Source organism: Bufo bufo, chromosome 3, assembly GCF_905171765.1.
Source record: "Bufo bufo chromosome 3, aBufBuf1.1, whole genome shotgun sequence".
NCBI lineage: Eukaryota > Metazoa > Chordata > Amphibia > Anura > Bufonidae > Bufo > Bufo bufo.
This window is the reverse complement of record NC_053391.1, coordinates 630,734,192-630,761,444: the sequence shown is the minus strand read 5'-3', so window position 1 is coordinate 630,761,444 and position 27,253 is coordinate 630,734,192. Positions and strand designations below refer to the sequence as shown.

General features: G+C 41.2%; 1 protein-coding gene across 1 annotated transcript in view; it reads left to right on the top strand.

Moving 5' to 3' along the window:
* B3GLCT (beta 3-glucosyltransferase) overlaps positions 1 to 27,253 on the top strand; it is a 587,625-nt gene that overhangs the window by 102,964 nt on the left and 457,408 nt on the right. Inside the window, exon 2 of the mRNA XM_040426156.1 lies at positions 16,352 to 16,404. Within this exon, the coding sequence (XP_040282090.1) occupies positions 16,352 to 16,404 (53 nt within the window). The remainder of the gene's footprint in view (positions 1 to 16,351; positions 16,405 to 27,253) is intronic.

Sequence of the window (27,253 nt, the reverse complement as noted above, 5' to 3'; positions counted from 1 at the left end):
GCAGTGTGTTATTGTAAACAAAAGAGCCCATGCCCTGAGCAATGAGATGCTCCGATGCAAACATCAGGGGTGCTGCCTGGGTGTTTCTTAACTCATCGCGTTCTCTTGAAACAAAAGCCATTGACAAGCAATTTCCTTGACGCATTTAGTTTAGATAACTCATAAACTCATCGGTAGGCGTACACCACATTGCACTTGCACCATATATATTATTACTGTGCACCAGTTCATAAATCTGACACAACCTCACAAAGCAAAGACAGACTTAAAATTGGCATCCAAACCACCGCAAATGATATTCCCCCCCCATTATCTGTAACTGGTATAGACCTGGAATTGTGGTGAGCCATCTCCGATTGTCTGGCTTGCTGCATGGCCGGAAAACTGTTCATTGTATTGTATGAGTTATATATTTTTTAAAGTCTTGTTCACTGCAAAAGCTTATATGTTCCCCACTGGAAGTTTCTGCTGTAGGCAAAATGCTTCGAAATAGAAACATCTGAAAAGACCTTTTAGATTAAACTTCAAAAACCTCATACGAACAGTCATACATGGTCGTGAAATTGGGAGCATTTGCCACCTTGTAAGGTGAGCATCTGGTCGTTATGGAAGCAATCATTCATTCTGTACTTTACCAGGCAAGGGAGTTCACTGGGCATCATTGACCTTGGCAACTCAAATTTGACTTTTGCCGCTTTGGGGACTCATGGCAAAGATGAAATTGGTATGACTGTGGTTGGGTAGGATAAGTAGCCAGATATTTATGGACAAGAACCATGGATGTAAGAATCCTAAACCACTGATGAGCCACTTACAATCCAAAACCAAGGGGTTGTACCAAGATTGATGTTTATCACTGATCCACAGGAGCCCTGTGTCACCCTGGACTAACAGACCTACCTGCTCCATTTATCTGTGTGCACTGAGGAAATTAGGTGAGCACTCTACTCTGTATTAAGCAGTCCCATAAAGATTGAAGCAAAGGGAGTCTCTCACCAGTGACATCCCTATGTAACCCAGGCCAGTGTCTAATAGGTTTTCTTCACCTGATTACAGCGCTGCCCTTGGTTTGTAAATCTACGGTTCCCTTGCAAGGAAATTAATGTTTTAATGCAAATAAGGCTTTAGTGCAACGATGCTCTATCGATCAGCGGTCTCAAAGGGACGTCACCCACATTACACTGAAGCCTCATTTGTTTATTGCAGGTGAATTACGGATCTACAAACCAAGGGCAAAACGAAAAACGATTGGATTCTGTTCTTGGTTCCATAGGGATGTCACTGGTGACAGACACCCTTTATACGGCGCCACAGCGTGCATGATTGATGGCTGCTCCATTCAAATGGGGGAGAACAGGACCCCTGTTCTGATTAGCGACGGTCCCGGTCATCCAACCTCCACTAGTCTGACACTTATCACCTATACACAGGAATCAATCTTGGTGCAACTCCTAAAATCACAGGCCAGAGAACAAAAAAAAAAAACTCAAAGCCATTAGTTTAAATCAGGGTGGATTTGATTTAAATCACTAGTCAGTAAGGCTTGATTTAAATCATAGTTTTTTACATAAAGATTCATATTTGGACAATTTTTCTGTTGTACTTAGGAAGGAGAAAAATAATCATTACCTTAATAACAATTTAAATAGGATTTATTCAACTGAAACAATAACATTACAGCATGTTATTTGCTTAAACATCCATGTTTGTTAACTAATTTGGCTAAAGAAAATATATATATTTTAAGAAACTTAGACTGTCAGCCCAGCCTACACAAGAAAAGCTTAATAATGTCCTCTGTAGCTCACTCGTCATCTTCATCTTCTTCTTTGTTCATAATCTGGAAAAGAAAAACAAGCTTTCCTGCTTTATCGGGACCCAAACGATTTCTCAATTTTAGAATGAACGAGTCCAAAGGAAGAGAATATTCTTTCAACGCCCGCAGAAGAAGCTACTGCTGTTAAAAGTGAAATCATTACTTGAACAGTCTCTAAATCCAAGTGCTTAAGTGACTTCCACCAGTTCACTGGTGTGACTTTCTTTAAAATATCTTCAGCAAACCTATATTTCTTGAATGGTTCCCCTTGGCTTTGAAGTTCATTATAGTTGGCATTACAGATGGATGATTGCTGGATACCCATGTCATAGCGAACTCCTCTTCCTCACCACTTAAAGGGTTTCTGTCACCCCATTAAACCGTTTTTTTTTTTTTTTTTTCTTTAATAATAATCCCTATAGTGCGATCTCATGATACATAATCAAATTAATAATTTTGGTTCAGTAGATTTTGCTAAAAAACGATTTTTAAAATATGCTAATTACCTTGCTACCAGCAAGTAGGGCGTCTACTTGCTGGTAGCAGCCGCATCCTCCTCTGGTAATGACGCCCCCTCGGCATGCTGATTGACAGGGCCAGGGAAGGGAATCCTTCTCTGCTGGCGCTGTTAGAATTTGAAATCACGCGCCTGCGCCGTACCTAACAGCGCCAGCAGAGAAGGATTCCCTTCCCTGGCCCTGTCAATCAGCATGCCGAGGGGGCGTCATTACCAGAGGAGGATGCGGCTGCTACCAGCAAGTAGACGCCCTACTTGCTGGTAGCAAGGTAATTAGCATATTTTAAAAATCGTTTTTTAGCAAAATCTACTGAACCAAAATTATTAATTTGATTATGTATCATGAGATCGCACTATAGGGATTATTATTAAAGAAAAAAAAAAAAAACTGTTTAATGGGGTGACAGAAACCCTTTAAGTTTTGACCCTGATACTGGATATTGACAATATTATATATATAATATTCTCAACTCTTTTCATGTTATAAATTCAGTTTTGAGAACTCCAAAATTAAACCAAGCATCTGTGATAATATCTTGTAGGCAGAGAAACTACCCAGTAATCTTACAAAAACCTCTGGAAGAGCATGACAGTGTGAATGGATTAAATGGAATTTAACAAAAAATTCAACATATACAGCCTTATTCTACATAATTAAAAAAGTAATCTTTATTTCATAATGAAATAACCTTTGGATGGTAATAGATTTTCCTCAAAAAGCATTTTATATTAAAAAATCTGATTTTAAATTAAAAAAAATCCTTTTTTTTTTTTTTTTTAAATCATTGATTTTTATCCACCCTGGTTTAAATATTGAGGCAAGCCATCTACAACCTAGTCCTTTCTGGATAGAGATGTCGATGGCTTCAAGATTTTCCTACTTTTATCCAGTTTGTAAGAACTGTATTGGTGTACGTGCCTCATGTTGTGTTGCAGCAAGCACCATTCAGTAGAGAGGGTTGTGGTAGATTTAATAATAATAGAATAAAACATTTTGTACGGCTTCATTAATAAGTTTACCTAATTTGTCCTCACCATTATCTGGAATAAAATGTATTCATCAAGAGCAATGACAGGATGAGGAACATTTCTATTCAAAGAGCCTTAGAAGCTTCTGAATGCACATCCAGAGGGTTTTTAAATTGTGACAGTAAAAGCCAGATTTTTTTTTTAAAGTGCTGGATGAATCCTTGGATGGCTCATATGACTGACGCCATGTTTAGTCCTATCCAGCTTCTTTATGGATGCATTTTACAGGACTAAAATGGGTCATACTATTTTTTTTCTTTCTCTTTAGGGAGCGGATACTGTATGGATATAATATAAATCTATTAAAAATTTTGCCTGTAGACCTTTATTAGAAACAGTGATGGTCAGTTCGCAGTGTTCGCCAGCAAACACATGCGGGCAGCCATCTTTAGTAAGGTAGACTCACCCGTCCGGTGATGCACAGGTAAGTCCTTACCTGTGCCTGTGCCGCGACCTGGTCTGAAATCAAATGCGGTCACCGGGAGCAGGCAGTTCCAAGAACAGCCGCCAGGGGCCTTCATCGGGCTGTTCTCGGAACTGCCTGCTCCCGGTGACCGCATTTGATTTCAGACCGGCTCCCGACACAGATAAAGACTTACCTGTGCATCGCCGGACGGGTGAGTCTACCTTACTAAAGATGGCAGCCCGCATGTGTTCGCTGACCAACACTGCGAACCGACCATCACTGATTAGAAAATGGTTCAACATCCTCTTGTCTAAATGACTAAATGTCATAATTAAAACCGGAATACCTCTTTAAACAGCTAACATTTTATATGGTATGTTTTGATCATATAGTAGGTAAATGGTAAGTAAAAAAAAAATTGTGCTAGATCTCATTTTCTTTGTGGTTTTGGCATGATTGGTCTCTTACCAAACGGTGTCACTAACCTACAGAGTGAGAGCTCATGCACACGGCCGCGTGTATTTTGCGGTCTGCAAAACACTGATCCGCAAAAAATACAGATGACGTCCGTGTGCATTTTATATTTTGCGCAACGGAACAGCCGGCCCCCAATAGAACAGTCCTATACGTGTCCATAAAGCGGACAATAATAGAACATGTTCTATCCCTTTGCGGAACAGACATACGGAAATGGATTGCACACAGAGTAACTTCAGTTTTTTTTGCGGACTGATTAAACTGAATGGTTCCGCATACAGTCCGCAAAAAAAGTGGAATTGACACGGAAAGAAAAAAAAACATTCATGTGCATGATCCCTGACTGAGATGTTAAGTAGGTGAGACGATTCAGGGGGATTTTATAGAAGTCCTGGTTTATTATGGTCAGGATGGAAACATCCCACACCAGATATAGAGCTTTAGAACCTAAAAATATAGTTTCATAGGAAATTCTAGTAAAAAAATACCCGTGTAATGTGTGAGAGTTCAGTGAGCAGGTAACATACAGGTTGTGTACTCAGAGTGCAGAGATGGCAACACAAGATCAAGGATAAAAAGTGTGTCTTATAGTCTGAAAAATGCGGCACATGCTCTCTTTCAAGCAAATGGCTTTTTTATTGCAGCATAGTAAATGTGTTCAGATCTGAACCTTTTCCCTGGCTGTAAGTGGCTTGTAAGCTTCTCTGACAGTATAATTTATCATGCCTAGTTTTTTTTTTATTTTGTGAATATTTTATCCCCTACTGGTTTAAGATACTTTAAGTGTAATTTTGGTATTATGTTAAATTTATTTATTCTTTTACAATGCTGCTTTCTTTCTAAACCATGCTAAAAGCATACTAATATCAAGACTGTCCTGAATACAGAAATTTTCCAAAATGCACTTATCTATGTATGTATATAAAAGTGACCCCCCCCCGCTTAATTAGTATTTTAATAGTGCAGAATGCAGATTTTGCTTTCTGCAGCTGTAGAAACATCTGTGTGAAAATTAAATTATTACTCAAAAGGCTCATCAACGCCACTGTGAACACAGATGAGAGGCCAAAGTAGTGTAAAAATCCTGAAAATTAACTGAAGACGATGCGTACTCTGTCGAATGTGATGTTGCATCAACCTGATCGTGATGTGCATTTATTATGGAATTACTGAGCTATGAGTAGCATTTAATCTTCCTGATAGCGTTGGATCTGACTCTGCAACCTGTTACTGCAACTTAAACATAAAACACATTGCATGGCCAGCAGTTTGTACCGTATTTTTCACACTATAAGACACACTAAGGATTTAGAGGAGGAAAATAAGAAAACAAATATTTTTTATCAGACCCCCATTTTTCATCAGACCCTCATCAGACTCCCAAGCTCTTTAGGACCTCAGGTGGGATCCTTCGGTCGGACCTCAGGTGGGACATAAAAAAATAAAAATAAAAACTTGTTTGCTTTGCGTCACCCTGCAGACCTGGCACTCGCCGTTCCCTACTCTTCTTCCAGCCCGCTTTGTGCTGTGACCTGATGTTGCACAGCGTCAGGTCATAGTGCACGCCTACATACGTTACATCCCGATGCTGTACACATTCAGGATAGTGCAGAGCAGGGCCCGGAAGAAGACCAGGGAGGGTGAGTAAAGCCAGCGCAGCGCCTTGCTCACCACTCCCTGCGCCTCCTGCATGCTAATGACTGCTTTCATAATGGAAGTGGTCATTAGCATTCAGACTGTAAGATGCACTGCCATTTTCCCACCACTTATTTTATGGGGGAAAAAAGTGTGTCTTATAGTCCTAAAAATACGTTGTATATCCTAACTAATCACCAGTAGTTGCAGAGAAGTGCATAAAAGCAACATCAAGCCATGCAATCTTTGTAGTCAAGAAATTGCAGTTCAGTTCTACACTGGGTGGTATTGAATACTGTCCTGGAAGCAATATCAGCTAAAGAATTGTTCATCGGGATCTTTATGGATTCAGTTTACATTTGCAGCTGCATACAAGCTTACAATTACAGTGCACAATGCTAAGCATAAGCTTATTACTTGTGGCCTCTAGAGCAGTAGAAAAATGTCAGGTCACCATCTGCAAATTTACAGCTGAATTTTGACTCTGCAGAGTTATAATGCCATATAAAGAGTTTGACTGAAGAGTTCTTATTCCTGATGGCTATTTTCATGGGTCGTGGTGGGCACCAAATTTTCCTCTTAATGCAGCATACTGTAACACAGCATATACTTCTATGCTTCCAACATTGTGCCAACTGTTTGACGAGTCTAAAAACAAATTACTTGATATGATAGAACTTGACTGATCTCCACTAATAGTTGACGTCAATCCAATCATGATGATTGGGACACCAGTTGAGGTCCATGCTATCTTTCCTAAAATCCATTTATGAGCATGCTAAAATTTTAACTACTAAATATAACCCTGGTAGAAAACCTTCCCACAAATGTTATGGACTGTTACAACCAGAAGAGGGAAAGTTAGAAGCATCACCAGTTCCTTATTCCCGTGACGGGAGAATGAGATCCTCTGTAAGACTGTATGGATGTCAAGTTCAAGTGTCCACAAACTATCGGCCATTATTGTTTGTTCTCGTTGTTTCTGCCATGGACTTATATTTCTCACTATGAGACAAGAAAACATCTTGCTAAAAAGTCATGAGGGATGACGTAGGTTTGCTAAATATTGGGACAGAAACTGTTGAAATGGTATTGCTTCTCAACAGGAGTTTGTAATGGTTACCATTACACAAATTAATGACATGTTGAGCTTTGTTCCATCAGGTGCAATATCTATCTGATGGAACTGGTAGACATTGTAGATTTTCATAAGTACATTATCATAATATCCACTTTTTTTTTTTTTTTTTTTTTATTATCATATTGGAGTTTTTTTGTATATGAACTTAAAGGGCTTCTGTCAGCCCACTAAACCGTTTTTTTTTTTTTTTTTTGCTTAATAATAACCCCTACACTGCGATTTATCCATACATAAGTAAAATAATAATTTTGGTTCAGTAGAATTTGCTAAAACCCTATTTTTATAATATGTAAATTACCTTGCTACCAGCTTCATCCTCAATGCGCCTGCGCCGGGTGTAGATGTGACGTCATCGGCGCAGGCGCATTGAGGATGAAGCGGCCGAGTGAGTGGCCGCCTCTCAGTGCGCCTGCGCCGATTGAAGATAGGTACGGCCGCGGCGCAGGCGCCAGATATTGAATGAAAACAGGCAGGGCCAGCAGAGAAAGATCCTGTCCGCTGGCCCTGTCAATCAACAAGCAGAGGGGGCGTCATTACCATCGGAGGATGCGGCTGCTACCAGCAAGTAGCCGCCCTACTTGCTGGTAGCAAGGTAATTTACATATTATAAAAATAGGGTTTTAGCAAATTCTACTGAACCAAAATTCTTATTTTACTCATGTATGGATAAATCGCAGTGTAGGGGTTATTATTAAGCAAAAAAAAAAAAAAAACGGTTTAGTGGGCTGACAGAAGCCCTTTAAAAGCTGATGGTTTCCTCTTCCTTCGATGCACCAGCTGTCTCTGAGCTTTCCCACTGTTTACCCCATACCAGCTCCTACTGCGAAATGGTTGTGTGCATCATTGGCTCCAAGCTGGCAATCAGCCTCTAAATCAGGAATTGTGGGAGTCCAAGTAAGATTCTTAAATATCAGAGTTGTTTGCTCAGCTTTATTAATATATTTGATCTTCTGCAGTATGAGTAATTAGTCAGCTAATGTCCTAATTAGAACATATGCTACATGCAGCCCGGATCATATTTTATGTCTTAGGTCACATTCGCATAGTTCTAAAATTTTTCAAGTAGTTTAGTGCCCTTCATAACAGTTGTCTCGAAAAAAGCAGTATTTCCATAGATGTCAACATTGTCAGAATTCTAAAAAAGGAGTGTGGAGATCCGCTCACCTCTGCTGTCTCACAGTAGGTGCTCCAAACCCGGGTTTGAGACACCCCTCAAGACAAGTAAAGTATGTGAAAAAATCTGGATTGGGCACTCGTATATGGAAATACAGGATGTTATTTAGTGAATGTAAAATACTATAAAAAATAATAAAATATCACTTTAAAAGACAATAAATCAAAACACAATATGCATGTTAAAAATAAATTGGAGTACCAATTTTAGCAGGGACTGATAACTCCAAAGCTTTCTCTCCTGTATTTCCTAGTGTGGACTCAATAGGGTCCTGAATGTTGGCTATGGGTTAATACTAGAGAGAAATCTGTGTGGGCAGTCTCCGCTTATTCAAATAACGGTCCTCCTAATACATTAGACTTCATAAAATATCATTAAACATATTCATATGTCGATCCTATATTATATAAAAACCACACCAGTTGTGATAATGGGTAACCAAACGTTATTAATGTCCCCTGTTAAGTCGCTGAGTGATAATAATGTCCTGTATTAATAGGAAATTGTGTCCAGGAACAAATATTCAAAGTTGCGCTCCCACTTTCAAGTCTTTTGATAAACAGTATCTAGTTCCTATTTTGCCGGCTATACACTGTTTCAATTGCTTATAGTGAAGTTGCTGGGAAAGAAAAATTATTGGAGGGTAGCTGCATAGGTTCGTGTCGTTTCACCTCCGTATGTCTTAGTAACTGGTATGGATCTAATTCCTGAATGGCATTTTGTATCTTTGCGGTTTGTTTGCGATTTAGGTGCGGTTTTTTAGTAAAGATGCGTTTTTTCATCTATACTTGCAATTTTATGTATATAATTTAGTCCATATGGCATTAGTTCAAATTGGGCCTTCCATTGATGTATTCTACCTTGTAATATTTAATACAATGGAAATACCTTTTGTTTCTTTGTGTATTATGAATACGCTCTATTCTATATGAATAATAGGTCTAATCATAACATAATATAGAGATATAATAGGTAATATACAGCATAGAAATATCATAAAAAGTATATATAAAAAGAATAAATATAAAACTAATAAATATATCAGTTCAATGCAGATTTCCACAAGTTCTGTATGGAGGGGATATATTCTCTCCAATAGCAAGACTCCCAAAAAAACTCATTAAAAAAAACGCATGTGCGATTTCAGTTGCGTTTAATTGTTAATGCATTTTTTGTCTTACTTCCACAATATTATGTTTATTGGACTAATCGTATGAGGATTTTTGTGTGTGATCCTGCTTTCTTATACTGGGCAAGGCGCATTTCAATATATTCTTGAGGCTGCGGTGGTATGAAGAAAAGGGGGGGGGCCAGTGTGGGGTAGAGGGAGAGTTGCAGTGCTGGAAGAACAGCCCAATCCTCATATAAAACCAAATATTTCCAATTCCGCATTTAGGCCCCTTGGCAAGAGACTGCCGAATTCATATATTTTTCTGGATTCTGCCCTTGATAGTCGCTCAATCTGATTTCCACCCCGCCAATGCTTCTCCACCTTCTCCAGTGCCATGAAAGAGAGACCCTTTGGGTCAAGGTAGAATACATCAATAGAAGGCCCAATTTGAACTAATGCCATATGGACTAAATTATATACATAAAATTGCAAGTATAGAAGAAAAAACAAACCGCAAAGATACAAAATGCCATTCAGGAATTGGATCCATACCAGGTCTTTGCATGCAACCAAGGTCCAGATCGGACTTTGTGGAAAACCGCAATAACTATAAAACTCACCGACCTATGGAATTGGGGTATGCCACTGAGGAAGGGGAAAGAGTCTCCCCAAAACGCGTTTGGCGTGAATCCTGGACTGATACCCCCGAACTTTTTATGGAACTTAGTGCACTTTAACCAAGAAGGATTTTCCTCACTCCACAAAGGACTGCATTACGTCATTTACCAGCGCCTGGAAATCAAGTCCGTGATCCTCACTACTACTCCATTATCAGCTGTGAGAGACACGAGGGACGCTAAAGAACTCCAGAGCCGGGACGCCGACTTATCACAACTGGTGTGGTTTTTATATAATATAGGATCGACATATGAATATGTTTAATGATATTTTATGAAGTCTAATGTATTAGGAGGACCGTTATTTGAATAAGCGGAGACTGCCCACACAGATTTCTCTCTAGTATTAACCCATATCCAACATTCAGGACCCTATTGAGTCCACACTAGGAAATACAGGAGAGAAAGCTTTGGAGTTATCAGTCCCTGCTAAAATTGGTACTCCAATTTATTTTTAACATGCATATTGTGTTTTGATTTATTGTCTTTTAAAGTGATATTTTATTATTTTTTTTATTGTATTTTACATTCATTAACCCCTTAAGGACATAGGGCGTACAGGTACGCCCTTGTGCCCTGGTACTTAAGGACACAGGGCGTACATGTACGCCCTGTGTATTTTCGATCACTGCCGTGCGGCTGGCAATGATCGGAACCCGGTGCCTGCTCAAATCATTGAGCAGGCACCTCGGCTAAATGCGCGGGGGGGTCCCGTGACCCCCCCATGTCGGCGATCGCGGCAAACCGCAGGTCAATTCAGACCTGCGGTTTGCTGCGATTTCTGCAGTTTCTGATGGATCAGAAACTTTAGTATTCCTAAAATACACTGCTCAAAAAATAAAGGGAACACTTAAACAACACAATGTAACTCCAAGTCAATCACACTTCTGTGAAATCAAACTGTCCACTTAGGAAGCAACACTGAGTGACAATCAATTTCACATGCTGTTGTGCAAATGGGATAGACAACAGGTGGAAATTCTAGGCAATTAGCAAGACACCCCCAATAAAAGAGTGGTTCTGCAGGTGGTGACTACAGACCACTTCTCAGTTCCTATGCTTCCTGGCTGATGTTTTGGTCACTTTTGAATGCTGGTGGTGCTTTCACTCTAGTGGTAGCATGAGACGGAGTCTACAACCCACACAAGTGGCTCAGGTAGTGCAGCTTATCCAGGATGGCACATCAATGCGAGCTGTGGCAAGAAGGTTTGCTGTGTCTGCCAGCGTAGTGTTCAGAGCATGGAGGCGCTACCAGGAGACAGGCCAGTACATCAGGAGACGTGGAGGAGGCCGTAGGAGGGCAACAACCCAGCAGCAGGACCGCTACCTCCGCCTTTGTGCAAGGAGGAACAGGAGGAGCACTGCCAGAGCCCTGCAAAATGTCCTCCAGCAGGCCACAAATGTGCATGTGTCTGCTCAAACGGTCAGAAACAGACTCCATGAGGGTGATATGAGGGCCCGACGTCCACAGGTGGGGGTTGTGCTTACAGCCCAACACCGTGCAGGACGTTTGGCATTTGCCAGAGAACACCAAGATTGGCAAATTCGCCACTGGCGCCCTGTGCTCTTCACAGATGAAAGCAGGTTCACACTGAGCACATGTGACAGACGTGACAGAGTCTGGAGACGCCGTGGAGAACGTTCTGCCTGCAACATCCTCCAGCATGACCGGTTTGGCATTGGGTCAGTAATGGTGTGGGGTGGCATTTCTTTGGAGGGCCGCACAGCCCTCCATGTGCTTGCCAGAGGTAGCCTGACTGCCATTAGGTACCGAGATGAGATCCTCAGACCCCTTGTGAGACCATATGCTGGTGCGGTTGGCCCTGGGTTCCTCCTAATGCAAGACAATGCTAGACCTCATGTGGCTGGAGTGTGTCAGCAGTTCCTGCAAGACGAAGGCATTGATGCTATGGACTGGCCCGCCCATTCCCCAGACCTGAATCCAATTGAGCACATCTGGGACATCATGTCTCGTTCTATCCACCAACGTCACGTTGCACCTCAGACTGTCCAGGAGTTGGCAGATGCTTTAGTCCAGGTCTGGGAGGAGATCCCTCAGGAGACCGTCCGCCACCTCATCAGGAGCATGCACAGGCGTTGTAGGGAGGTCATACAGGCACGTGGAGGCCACACACACTACTGAGCCTCATTTTGACTTGTTTTAAGGACATTACATCAAAGTTGGATCAGCCTGTAGTGTGTTTTTCCACTTTAATTTTGAGTGTGACTCCAAATCCAGACCTCCATGGGTTGAAAAATTTGATTTCCATTTTTTTATTTTTGTGTGATTTTGTTGTCAGCACATTCAACTATGTAAAGAACAAAGTATTTCAGAAGAATATTTAATTAATTCAGATCTAGGATGTGTTATTTTTGTGTTCCCTTTATTTTTTTGAGCAGTGTATATCTGTATCCCCCCTCCTGCACCCCTGAGTGATTTTATCCCGGTGGGAGGTGCAGGGGGATGGTTGCGGGCGGTGCAGCAGGCGGGATCGCGATCCCCCGCCCGCCTCCCCTTGAATAATCGTTGGTGGTTAGTGGGTATACCAGGGTGCCAGCACATTGCTGACACCCTTGTATAAACGGCTGACATCTGCGATGCGATGTCAGCCGTTTAACCCTTTCCATACCGCGGTCCGTACGGACCGCTGTATGGAAAAGGTTAACAGCTCAGGGAGCTCCCTCCCTCTCCCATCAGGGGGCTGCTGTGCCTTTGCACCCCCCCGATGGAGAGGGAGAGAGCCCCCAGACAGCCCCGTCCTTACCCTTCCCCGTCTGCGCAGTTTTGACCACTACTGAGCAGACGGGGAAGGTTCCCATGGCAACAGGACGCCGTCTCAGGCATCCTGCTGTCCATGGTGCTGAACAGATCTGTGCTAAAAGGCATAGATCTGTTCAGACAAAGTGTAAAATACAGTACAGTACAATATATATTGTACTGTACTGTACTGTATTATACAGACATCAGACCCACTGGATCTTCAAGAACCAAGTGGGTCTGGGTCAAAAAAAGTAAAAATAAAGTAAATAAAGTAAAAATCAAAAAACACATTTATCACTGATTAAAAATGAAAAAAATATAATTCCCTACACATGTTTGGTATCGCCGCGTCCGTAACGACCTGATCTATAAAAGGGTCATGTTACTTTACCCGAACGGTGAACGCCATAAAAATAAAAAAAACTATGATGAAATTGAAATTTTGCCCACCTTACTTCCCCAAAAAGGTAATAAAAGTGATCAAAAAAGTCGTATGTACGCCAAAATTGTAACAATCAAACCGTCATCTCATCCCGCAAAAATCATACCCAACCCAAGATAATCGCCCGAAAACTGAAAAAACTATGGCTCTTAGACTATGGAAACAGTAAAACATGTTTTTTTTTGTTTCAAAAATGAAATCATTGTGTAAAACTTACATAAATAAAAAAAAAAGTATACATATTAGGTATCACTGCGTCCGTATCGACCGGCTCTATAAAAATACCACATGACCTAACCCCTCAGGTGACCACCGTAAAAAAAAAAAAAAAAAAAAAACGGTGTAAAAAAAGCACTATGGAGACATTAAAACTTTTTTTTGTTTTAAAAATTTATTCATTGTGTAAAACTTACATAAATAAAAAAATTGTATACATATTAGGTATCGCCGCGTCCGTGACAACCTGCTCTATAAAATTACCACATAATCTAACCTGTCATATAGATGGGGTCATTTTTATGGAGTTTCTACTCTAGGGTTGCATCAGGGGGGCTTCAAATGGGACATGGTGTCAAAAAACCAGTCCAGCAAAACCTGCCTTCCAAAAACCATATGGCGCACCTTTCACTCTACGCCCCGCTGTGTGGCCGTACAGTAGTTTACGGCCACATATGGGATGTTTCTGTAAACGGCAGAGTCAGGGCAATAAAGATACAGTTGGCTGTTAACCCTTGCTTTGTTAGTGGAAAAAATTGGTTAAAATGGAAAATTAGGCAAAAAAATGAAATTCTCAAATTTCATCCCCATTTGCCAATAACTCTTGTGGAACACCTAAAGGGTTAACGAAGTTTGTAAAATCAGTTTTGAATACCTTGAGGGGTGTAGTTTATAGAATGGGGTCATTTTTGGGTGGTTTCTATTATGTAAGCCTCGCAAAGTGACTTCAGACCTGTAGTGGTCCCTAAAAATTGGGTTTTTGTAAATTTCTGAAAAATTTCAAGATTTGCTTCTAAACTTCTAAGCCTTGTAACATCTCCAAAAAATAAAATATTATTTCCAAAATAATTCAAACATGAAGTAGACATATGGGGAATGTAAAGTCATCACAATTTTTAGGGGTATTACTATGTATTACAGAAGTAGAGAAACTAAAACTTTGAAATTTGCAAATTTTTCCCAATTTTTGTTAAATTGGGTATTTTTTGGTTGAAAAAAAATAATTTTTTTGACTTCATTTTACCAGTGTCATGAAGTACAATATGTGACGAAAAAACTATCTCAGAACGGCCTGGATAAGTCAAAGCTTTTTAAAGTTATCAACACTTAAAGTGACACTGGTCAGATTTTCAAAAAATGGCCTGGTCCTAAGGTGTCCTTAAGGGGTTAAATAACATCCTGTATTTCAATATATGAGTGCCCAATCCATATTTTTTCACATTGCCAGAATTCTACCTTATAATCCTTTTAAATTTTGTAATATTCTACAGTATTGTTGCTTTAACAGCACCATCAATTTAATGGTATAGTACTCCTTTTTTAAGGGGGTTATCCTATGAATATAAAGCCATTTTTTTACTCCCATCTGGAGGACTTTCTTCCCTTTCTGTGAGTGGGCTGTAGCTAATCAAGCGCCTGCATCTCTCAGGAGTGCATTGCAGTAAGCTGTTAACCACCTTCCATCCTAGCATAGAAAATAGCCTGTCAACAGCCTTACCACACTTCATACCAAGCATAGCACTGTACATTGTATAATTTCTGTTCTTGGTATTACATCCCATACCCATTTACTTGAATGGGACTGAACTGAACTTAGGCCATTTGACCGAGGACAAGTGCCCTAGGAAGAGGCTGCAGTGCTCACAGGAATGCTGCAGCCTTTATAAACAGCTGATTGGCGGGGGTGCCAGGAGTCAGACCCCTACTGATCAGATATTGATGACCTATCCTGAGGATGGGACTTCCATACCGGACCCCTGGAAAACCAGGATGCAGCCAGACCCTAATAATTGTTGTATATGATGTAAGTTGCACATGTGCAAAGTATTTCTGAAAATCCATGAGGGGAGGGGTGGATGCTTAGTATTCTGAATGCACTCCGATAAGGCTTCTATAATGTGCCAGTTTCACGGTTACGAACCATGCTCTAACAGCCTATTGGCATCTTTGTAAGTGGAGTCTACAAGTACAGCACCCCATTCACCTCCAGCTTCACTAGGATTGGTTGTATCTTGCAAAGAGAAGCAGATATACATAAGGGGGGGTCATATATGAAACAGAAATACACCTATATTAGGCGTATTTTTGGCGCGAGTGCGGCGCAGGAAAGGGGTCTGGCCATGAGGCCCATCTCATTTACCATTTTCTACTTAAACAGGCAAGGAAGCTGGTGTAGATTTAGACTAGCAAAGAAGCGCCGAAGTTATGTAAAGGCCTGCGCCTCTTCATAACTCCGGCGGATCCACCACCAGGTATAGGAGTTATTAAAACGTATTTAAATGCATTTAAGTCCTGTAAATGGTGTGAGAAAGGAAGAAGAGCGATACAAAAACATCGGCAGTGTACAAAAGATGGGATATTCGGTAGGATCCACAGATTAGAAGGTAGAGAGACAGACTTTTGTAAGTTAGGGTTAGTAGTTATAAAATCAAAACGTAATGGATAGGGCAGAAACATTGTGTGTGTGATACCAACCAATACCACATGAAGCTTTAGGAGTTGATTCAGCTAGTGTAAGAATATTCCTATAAAAAGCAGTCTAGTGCAGCTAATGCGTTACAGCGAGTCACCTGGAAAATGCTTATCTTCTGAAACAAGTCCATCTTTACTGAAGCATAGAAAACCCAGTATGATCCAAAGTCAGCCATAGGTAGTCAAAAGATGCACTGTTCTGACACGTTTCGACCTGAGTAGCAGGCCTTAGTCATAGCTAAGCTGCTAGTCAGGCCGAAACGCATCAGAAACAGTGCAATTTCGGACTACATATATCAGATTTTTGGATCATACTGGGTTTTCTATGCTTCAATAAAGCTGAATTTGTTTTAGAACATTCCAATAAAGTTACATTCTATATCTGTTGGAAATTGAGGACTGTTTGCATTTTTTTTTTAAACTGTTCCGTTTCTATTTGTCCTGTTATTTGATTCTCCATTTTCTTTTTCCAAACAGATGTTTTTGGCATCGCTTCCGCACACAGCCCCAAAGAGAGTGCACATCCTCAGGTAAGTGATCTCACAAAGTGCCGTTCTTGCTGTACATGAGATGTACACAAATACTATGGAAATCTAATTAAATGGCCACATTTAGCGAGTGTGAGATTCCGTTTTTTAATTCGATTGGTCTTTCCTCATTTTGTAGTTGTATGAAATATAGATATTTTCTATTTTGTATCCCTCTGCTACAAGAGAAGTTCTGGAGCTTCAGAAACCTTGTTATTGAACAAAACAATATTAATATTTTGTTAGCAGCACATAATTCCCTCTAGTCAAATAGCTACAAAATCACTTTGAAATATGTAGTATGAATTAAAATCACTAGGGACGAATAATAAGCAGTAGTACTATTCGCACTGCAGCAGGTTACTCTATTATGGGATTCCCTGCAGTGGTTTATTTGCTGAGATATATATATATATATATATATATATATATATATATATATATATATATATATATATATATTAGTTTTACATTTAAATGTTCCTTAAAGGGGTTCTCAGGGATTTACATATTGATGTCTTATCCTCAGATAGTACATCAATATAAGATTGGTCCGATCCCAGCACCCCTGCCGATTAGCTATTTGGGGAGACCGCCGTGGCCTCCTCGCTGCTTAGCAATCACAGCACAGTACATTGTATAGTGGTTGTGCTTTGAATGCAGTATTGCATTGAATAGGGCTAAGCTGCACCGAGGACACGTGACCGATACATGTGACAGCACAGGCCTAGGAAGAGGCCTAAGCGCTCACAGAGCACCGTGGCCTCTTCGTACAGCTGATTCCGAGAAGGAACGCCCAGGAGAGAAGCTGATGTCTCCTCCCCATCGCTCCGATAGTAGTAATTTGCATTCGGAGCAGAAGACTGTAACTGGGGCATAGCAGGAGAACGGAGCGGCGCCCAGGAATAATAGTAGGTGCAGGGAGATCCCTGGGCGCCGCTCTATGTAGCCTGCTAACTTAACTAAGTCCAAACCCACGAAAGATTAGTCTTTAACTTTTTATACAGGAGGCAGGTGCCGGCAGCAGAATCACATTGCCAGCACCCTGCCTTTCACAGGGAGCTGTGATCAGCGGCAGTTAACCCCTCAGGTGCAGCACCTGAGGGGTTAACTGCCGCTGATTTGCTGCCAATACCCGCCTCCTGTATTAAGGGTTAATTATCATTGGCGGCGCAGTGCGCCCCCCCCCCAGTATTAGAATCATTGGTGGCGCAGCGCCCCCTCAACCCCCCCAGTATTAAAATCATTGGTGGCAGTGGACACAGGGTCACCTCTCCCCTCCTCATTGGTGGTGCAGTGGCAGCTTCTGATCGGAGCCCCAGCAGTGTAATCCTGGGGCTCCGATTGGTTACCATGGCAGCCAGGACGCTACTGAAGCCCTTACTGCCATAGTTACATCCCTGATGCTGTGTGCACAGAGCACAGGGCAGCAGGGAGAGTGTGAAGTCCTATTCACCCTGATAGAGCTCTGTCAGGGTGAATAGGACAAGGGATGAAAAGATCCCAAGTTCTGGCCCCTAAGGGCCTATTAAATAAAAAGTAAAAAAAAAAAAAAAAACACCAAAATATTAAGCATAAATTACATATAAAATATATAAACAATAAATAAATAAACATCTCACATATCGCCATGTACGAAAAGTCCAAACTATTAAAATAGAAAAAATTCTATGCGGAATGCACGTGGCTTTTCTTTTTTTTTTCGCGTGGTATCGAATGGTATCGAGTATCGCAATACTTTTTTATGGTATCGAAATGGAATAGAAAATTTGGTATCGCAACAACTCTACTTCACAGTGGGACAGGGCTTAGTGGAATAGGGGCAGGGCTTTGCCGGAAAGAAAGTGTGGCCTAAGATGTCCGATTTTGAATGGGGCAGAGCTCGATACCAAGCATAGCCACTTTACAATGTGTATACAGGTAGAAGGCCGCAACATTCACAGGAGCGGAATCCATAACGGAATTCTTGGATAACCTGAACCTTGTACGTCGAACTTGAAAACACAAGTTTGCTCATCCCTAGACATGATCAGCTTATTCTCATCCACAGGGTAGCGGTCTGATTGGAGCACTACACTTGGCTATCTCAGGCAGTGTCATAGAGAATGATTGCACTGGCAACGTGCAAGCTTGACCTAGTAGTCCATTCATATTGGCACACGGGACCTCCTCTTTGTGAGCCGTATGGCGTTAACGCCTCTGATCAGATACTTGGCCCCTATTCTGTGTATATCGGATAAGTTTATATCATGGCACAATCCCTTTAAGAGGCTTGTCTAATTCTCTGAGGACCCACAGGCTATTAGCTGAAACCCTTGTCACTAGTCTCTTGTCTCTGCATAGTCTGGTACTGTGTGTAGAGAAGCCATTGACAAGGGTAATGGACACACCCAATTGTCTTATTCTTCATACATTTCCGGCAGGAATAACAGATGAATGACACAACTTACAGTTTCAGGAACAGATGCTCTAGAATTGTAATTTTATGGGGAATCCAAGTATTTACTAAAACAGCCATATCAGTAGAGCTGATGGGTCCTTGTGAAATGTGAACTGTACGTGGGACATTTAGTCGATGTAGATGAAGGCTATTTCTTTATTAGGGGTTTTAAAATTAATGTTCGAAAATAGAAAAAGGCTCCATGTATTGATAGACTCACTTGAGCAAACATCTTTAAAGAAGAATTTTTAAATTTTTTTTGTGTGCAATTGTGTGTGGAGTCGTATAATGCAGCTTATAAATAATGGCCATCAAAATGTCAAGATGGAGGACACCGCTCAGGAAAGGCAGACAATCCTGTCCCTGATGATAAAAGTTTCAAGAAATCAGAAAGGAAGATTTTCACTATCACTTCAGAATATGTTCTGTTAAAAAAAAAAAAATCAATCTTATCCTTCCAGTCTTTTCGGATTAACAAGGCTTGCTTTTATCCAGGCTGATGTGACTGTTGCTGTGAATCTCTGAAACTTACAACAAACGGCAACTTTTTGTGGTCATTGTGAAGCCTGCTGAATCCAACACCTCTACATATAGCCATTGTAGATGAACTTCATATTGTCCTCAATGTGAGGACTAAAAGCCAACCTCCATATGGAAAATTATTATTTAGAACCTTTTATATAACTATTCCTAGGATGTATCCTATCAGATTATAGTCTAACATTTGACAGCTATTGTGGGGAAACCCAAATGGCTTGTTAGAAGAAGGTCAGTCATAACTTGGATGATGTGTTCAACATGGTCATATGGCCTGTTGGACAGCAAGAGATGTACATTACCCTCACATAGCCCACTAGCACTGATAAGCAAATGGTTTCTCAAACCCTCAGTGTAAAGCTATGTTTATCATGTGGTGTCTTTTGGTCAATGGGACATTTATGGTTTGTCCCTGGTGGTCAATGCTATGTAGAATATCGAGTGTCTGGTAAGCGTCTGGATCCGGCAATCTGTATGCAAACGGATACCATTTGTAGACTCATCCGGATGTGGATCCGTCTCACAAATGCATTGCAATACCGGATTCGTCTCTCTGGTTGTCATCCGGAAAAACGGATCCGGTATTTATATTTTTCACATTTTAAAGGTCTGCGCAGATCCATTTTTCCGGAACACTTGGGGCCGGATCCGGCATTAATGCATTTCAATGGAAAATAATGCCGCATCCAGCATTCAGGCAAGTGTTCCGGAATTTTGCGTGGAGAAAATACTGCAGCAGTGACTGAATTGAAGGCATCCTGATGCATCCTGAACGGATTGCTTTCCATTCTGAATGCATTAGGATAAAACTGATCAGTTTTTTTCCAGTATTGAGCCCCTAGGATGGAACTCAATACCGGAAAAGTTTAATGCAAGTGTGAAAGTACCCTTAGACACACAATTGTGTTCCTGTCACATGTCAACCTTTTCATAATGATGTTTTCTTGTAGTTCCTCCACAAAACATTGTTCCTTGGGGCTTGGTACTTGAATTTCTAAGCCATGTTCAATTGTGCAGCTAGCGCCACAAGCATTGTTCTCTAAGATGTCCCCCACACCCTTAAATAAATTCTGTCAGCCCGATTTTCGATGCTGAGATTTTGGTATCATCATATTAGTCTCCATTATCTCATTTCAAATATACTAGTTTTACCCCCACCTGTCGTCGTTTCATTTATTTATTTATTTTTTATAAAAATTGGTTTTCTGTATATGGTAATTATCTTCTTAACGTGCCCAAGGGGCTGTCCCTCCCGCTGTTTGTGCCCAGCCATGCCCCCGATCTCTGAGCCCAGCACTGCCCCGCTGTTAATTTATTCACTCCTCTCCGGCCTTTTTTTTTTTCTCTCAGTGCGCCGTAATCCCGTGCATGCTCCGATCACACTCGATGAGGCTGCTGCTAGGACACCGCGCGGGCCCGAACGTGTGTGACATCGGCGCATGCGCACTGAGAAAAAAAAAAAAAGGCCAGAGAGGAGTGAATAAATTGACAGCGGGGCGGTGCTGGGCTCAGAGGTCAGCTTCTGGCTACCCTTGTTATCTGAATCAGTACGGTGAAGCCCCGATGTACTGCAAATTAAATGGGTTCATTTTTTCCATCATCAGGAGTGCCATTCAGAATTTAATATGTAGAGATCAGTATAAAATAATACGGCAATGTACATAACGTCTATAGTGTTATGTTATAGAGCTGTTCCTCTGTGATTTTATATTTTTTTTTCTTTGAATGACATAACTTGACCATGAGTAAATGCAGATCATGTACTGTCCAAGTGACTGTCACATCATGTGCTATGCCAAGAGTTAATAATAGTCCAGGGAGTATGGGACGGAGCAGCAATGTGCTCTCCTGCTTTTACTCATAGCGCTGCCACTGCCCATTGAGAAAATGTACTCCGTACACCGCTGACAGCTCAGCGGTGTACAGATAACAGAGTTTTAAGCGCACAGTGAATGGTGCTGTCACGATGCGCTCTGTGCATGGTTCCAGGAGGCGGGCATGGCCGAGGCGCGCTCTCGTCATTGTCGCACCCGGCGTTGCCCGTTCCCGTGGGAACCACACTGGGGCTGAGTGCTGAGCTGATCGCTCGGCTGTATCGGCTGCATTGGAACTCGGGAGTCATGTGACGCTGGCCACGTCACATGACTCCACTAGTGCACTATTTAAACAGGAAATCTGTTGGCCACAGATTGCCTGTTATTGAGGTCCTTCCTGCATGATACTCACCTGGTTTGTTTGTTCCTTCTTGGCTTCCGATTTCCCGTCCGTCTCATCCTCTGGTCTTGGCGTGTTCTCCTGGTTTGACTTCGGCTTGTCCTGACGATTCTCTGCTTGCTCCTCCGGTACCTTTTCTGCTCTCTTGGTTTTAACGCAGCTTGTTTGACCTTTGTTTGTGTTGTTTGTCTTCCCTGCACTATCCTAGCTAAGGGTTTGTCGACCAGTTGTCCCTTGTCGCTAGGACTTGCAAGGCAAGTAGGCATGGACAGGGGTGAGGGTGGAGTTCAGTGGTCACTACCCCACCCTCTGTCTGTATGACAGGTGTGCTTTATATTAAAAGTTTAGATAAAGGTTTAGTTACTCTTTGAGTGACAAATGCTATATAAGACATTTTACAGTACCCTTTTGTTAACATACCCCCACCCGCCCCAACTATAGGAATCAGGGGAGGATTAAGTGCATGATTGGCCTGGGGCTGTCTACCCAACTCGGGCCCTTCCCTTCATTTTAGTTTTTTTTCTGTATCAAGAGGCTGTGGTGCTTTGTGCGTGACATCACATTCATCTAGACCACTGCAGCACACAGTGCTCCAGACAAACAAAAAAAATACCCAGGAGCCTTTGGATCCTAAACTGAAAAATTTAGGAGCCAACTTACCTTTTGGTCGCCAAAATAAAAATACACATAATTATAATAAAAAAAGACTTGGAGGAGAATACAGCACCACATACCTCTTACACCCAGGGACATCTCCTGTCATGTAGACCTTCTCTTTCCTCTTCTCCTCCATTTGACCCAGACCACCATGACAAATTCTTTCAGCTGCATCTCATCTCTACAGAGTTTGTTACACAGACGCATTAGATTTCTCAATTTTTCAATCAACCTCCCCATCCTGGTGTCCCAACAATGTCATGCTGCTGCCACCCCCAATACTCTGCCTGTGGTGCTCTCCAATCCTCTAGGTACTGTACTGCAGAAAAAATAGTGACCCCAGTAGACATAATTGGGGTCATTTATCAAACTGGTGTAAATTAGAACTGGCTTATTTGCCCATAGCAAAGGAGCTGTCAAAGATGAAAGGTGGAATCTGATTGTTGCTATGGGCTACTAAGCCAGTTCTACTTTACACCAGTTTGATAAATTACCCCAAATGTCCCTATAGTGTCTACAGCAATTATAATGTCCCCTAGAGTGCCCCCAGTAATAATAACACCCTATATTGTGCTCCAGGTAATAATGACTGCATAGTGTCCCCAAAAATAATGTCCCTAATATGTCCCTGTAATAGAAATGCCCTTACAGTGCCTCCCCAATAGCAATGCCCACACACTACCCCCACATAGTAATTTACCCCCCCAAACAACCGCTATATAGTAATTTGCCTCCACACTGCCCCCTGTGTAGTAGTTTGGACCCAAACTGCCCTCCCATGTAGTAGTTTGCCCCACACTGCCCCCCATGTAGTAATTTTCCCCCACCAGTCCCTTCAGTAATATGTCCTCCTGTGCCCCCCAGTAATGTCCCCCTAAGTTGGCAAACACAAAAAAAAAATACATTGTTCGCTGGCGGAACAGGGAACTATGCGCTCCTGTGCCCAGCCTCAGTGTGTGGGTGTTTGGGTCGGCATTGGGCCCTCCAGCGATGCTGGGTCCAGGGCTGCCGATCCAAACCTATTATAATCCGCCATTGCTAGGAATCTATGGGAAAGGAAGAGCTTTGCCAATAATGCAGTTTTGTGTTTTACCCCTGCTTTGTCATGCTAAATGTATTACTTTTGGAGATGAGTTATTCATCTACTTTTATAGTGGAGGTTTATTTCTCCAGTAGAAAGTACATTAAGATCTAGAAATGGCTCATCGTTTCTCATCCACGGATTACATAGTTTTATCAATATATACCTTGTGGCTGTCAGTGCAGTAAATGCATTAAGATGCGTCTATGTGAATTTATGTGGTGAGTATTTCAGACATAACTGATGTGTCTGGGTGTACGATTAATGTGGTCTCTATAATGTACAGTGTATAGATTAGTTTGGACCAGTGTAAGCTCTGCTTTCTTGATGAAGTTCTTATTGACTTGCAGGGTTTCTGTAAATCCATCCTCTATCTTATTTTAACCCCTTAGTGTTGGGCCTTAGAGATCATGCAATTATTTTTCATTTTTTCATTGATGCATTTCAAGAGCTATAACTTTATTTTTCCATCAGTCGCTATATGAGGGCTTGTCTTTTGCGGGACTAGTTGTAGTTTTTAATGGCAAAAAACAGCAATACTGCCACAGAAGAAGCCCGTTGTGTGGCGAAACCCAGGGTCGGGCAAGTTTACGTGGCATGCTGCTCTTTTCTTGCTTTTATTGATGTGTTATATTAATATGTTTTTGAACATGACTTCTCTGAGGTCTTTTGAATGGAGAAAAGTTGATTCCTGATGCCTCCCGGAACTGGAAAAGGAGGGAGAGAATGTGGAATTACAGGTCCCGGCCGTTCAGGGGCGGACTGGCTATAGACCCCACAGGTAAATCTCCTGGGGGCTGCCCAAGCCCTCCTCACAGCTACTGGCCAGGTACATAACGCTCTGATGCTCTCAGCATTAATTAATGCTTGGAACATTGGAGTGGGGGGGGGGAAGCACTCACTTAAATAGTGAAATTCTTTTGCCTGCTGATTGCAATAGAAAAAATATTAACTGTTTAAAAAAAAAATATATATACAGTGTGTGTGTGTGTGTGTGTATGTATGTATGTATGTATATATATATATATATATATATATATATATCTATTTATCTCTATCACAGTTGAAACCAGAAGTTTATATACATGTGTGTATTTTGTGTTGTACAGAAGCCTGGAGTGGTTCTGTGTGTGGTCTGAGCTGGGAGCGCTGAGAGACCACTAGGCTGGGATTAGCCTGAGGTTTGGGGGATCCCGCGACACCTAGGGATAAGGGTCGCATGGTCAGCTTCGGGCGGACGACTAGACCACAATCCCCCAAAAGACACCGGTGTGGTAACAGCCAGGAGGCTAATGGACATTAGGCTGGGAAAGCTGCATGGGTTCACGCGTGTTTGTGAACGGTGACTTAGGTTAGTCAGGGATATACTGTGTTTAGGTAGAGCCCAGTCGGGCGGGCTTTCATTTTTGTTTTGTATAGTTTGCGCTTGTGTTGCAATAAAGCATTTTAAAGCAGTATTTGTGAGGATGATCCCCAGAAAGAAAGCTACTCCTTCCAATATACAGTGAGGAACAGAAGTATTTGAACACCGTGCGATTTTGCAAGTTCTTCCACTTAGAAATCATGGAGGGGTCTGAAATTCACATTGTAGGTGCAATCCCACTCTGAGAGACAGAATTAATAAATAAAAATCAGGAAATCACATTGTATGATTTTTAAAGAATTTATTTGTCTTGCACTGCTGAACATAAGTATTTGAACATCGGAGAAACCAGTAAGATTTCTGGCTCTCAAAGACCTGTTACTGTGCTTTTAAAAAAATCCACCCCTACTCCACTCATTAATGTAACTTAGTAGCACCTGTCTGAGCTCTTTAAAGACACCTGTGCACCCCACAGTTAGTCAGATGCCAACTACTACCATGGGCAAGACCAAAGAGCTATCAAGACACCAGAGACAAAATTGTGGGCCTCCACAAGGCTGGAAAGGGCTACGGGGAAATTGCCAAGCAGCTTGGGGAAAATGGATTAACTGCTGGAGCAATTGTTAGAAAATGGAAGAGGCTAAAGACGACTGTCAGTCTCCCTCTGACTGGGGCTCCATGCAAGATCTCACCTCGTGGGGTATCACTGATGATAAGAAAGGTGAGCAATCAGCCCAGAACTACAAGGGAGGAGCTGGTCAATGACATGGAGAGAGCTGGGACCACAGGCTCAAAGGTCACTGTTGATGTAGTATGAATATGAGGTATATAATACATATAAAACGCACTGTATATGTATAATAGTATGAGGTATATATAACACACAGTATATGTTATGTATACTATTATCAGGTCTATAAGGACTCTAAGGAGTGTATGATGTATGAGCGAGGTATATAATATATAACACACTGTATATGTGTAATATGAGGTATGTATAAGGAGTGTATGAGGTTTAACACACTGTATATGTGAATTTGTTGTATTTGACCCTTGTCACCAATGAAAAAGAAAGATTCACAATAAAAGCTAATTGTTAACAATAAACATGTTTATTTAACCACAGATTTGTGTAGGATTATTATTTTTTTCTAAAATGAAAATGCACAGAATATCGGTATAAGTTATCGTCTATCAGCCTGAAAGTTCACAGAATTTCGGTATCGGCTCTAAACTCAATATCGCTCGATCCCTAGCACCTACAATGTGAATTTCAGACCCCTCCATGATTTCTAACTGCGAGAACTTGCAAAATCGCAGGGTGTTCAAATACTTCTGTTCCTCACTGTGTGTGTGTGTGTGTGTGTGTGTGTATATATACATATATATTACATATTACATTTTTTGTTATGAAAACATATAGCATATAAAATTAAATATGGTGTACAGGTGAAACTCAAAAAATTTAAAATATTGTGCAAAGTTCATTTATTTCAGTAATGCAACTTAAAAGGTGAAACTAACATATGAGACTCATTACATGCAAAGCGAGATATTTCAAGCCTTTATTTGTTATAATTTGGATGATTATGGCTTACAGCTTATGAAACCCCAAAGTCACAGTTTTGAGGTCCCCTTTGCTCAGGGGGTATTGATTAATTAGCTGACTAGAGTCTGACACTTTGAGCCTAGAATATTGAACCTTTTTGCAAAACTCTAATTTTAAGCTGAATTAATGCAATTCCTTTTAATTTGCATTACTGAAATAAATGGACTTTTGCACGATATTCAGATTTTTTGAGTTTCATCTGTATCTTATATGTAATTTATTTTATATAGCTATGAAGCAAGTGAGCTGATCAGTGGTGTAACTGTTGAGACTTGTGAAGAGTCAAGCAAATATGAAGAATGAGAGTTATGTACAGCAAGGGTTGGATGAAAAGCGACAATCCTGAAAGTGAATGCAGTCATTTTATAGGAGCACTTAAAAGCTAAAAGCTGAGGTGTAAAAGAAAATAATCATGGAATGGGGAGCTTGTGAAGATGGAAGGGACTACTCTCTACAGAGAACAGATGTAGAAGGAGGTAATTACAAGCTCTCCTGTCCATGATGCATTTCAAATAGTTAGAAGACACAAGAGAGAAGACGGCTGCACAACTATCGGCATCACAAGTCAAGACAGATGGGATGTCTGCGGGGGCGAGATCACTGCTTATTAGCTACTTTGGTTTTTGAATCAAGAGATGGGTTAATAAAGATGCATTGGAGCAATGCTATGAAGTAAAAACCTGAACCGTGTACAGATGTGTAGCTCCTGTAGATTGTCACATAGCTGTCCTATAGGACTTTTTCTCTGACTTTAGCGAAGCTTGTCTTAGGCTACTTTCACACGTCATGGATCAGCAAAAAACACTTCAGTTCTGATAATACAACCGTCTGCATCCGTTATGAATGGATTCGGTTGTATTATCTTTAAAATAGCCAAGACGGATCCGTCAAGAACTCCATTGAAAGTCAAAGGGGGACGGATCCGTTTTTTTTTTTATTGTCAGAGAAAAC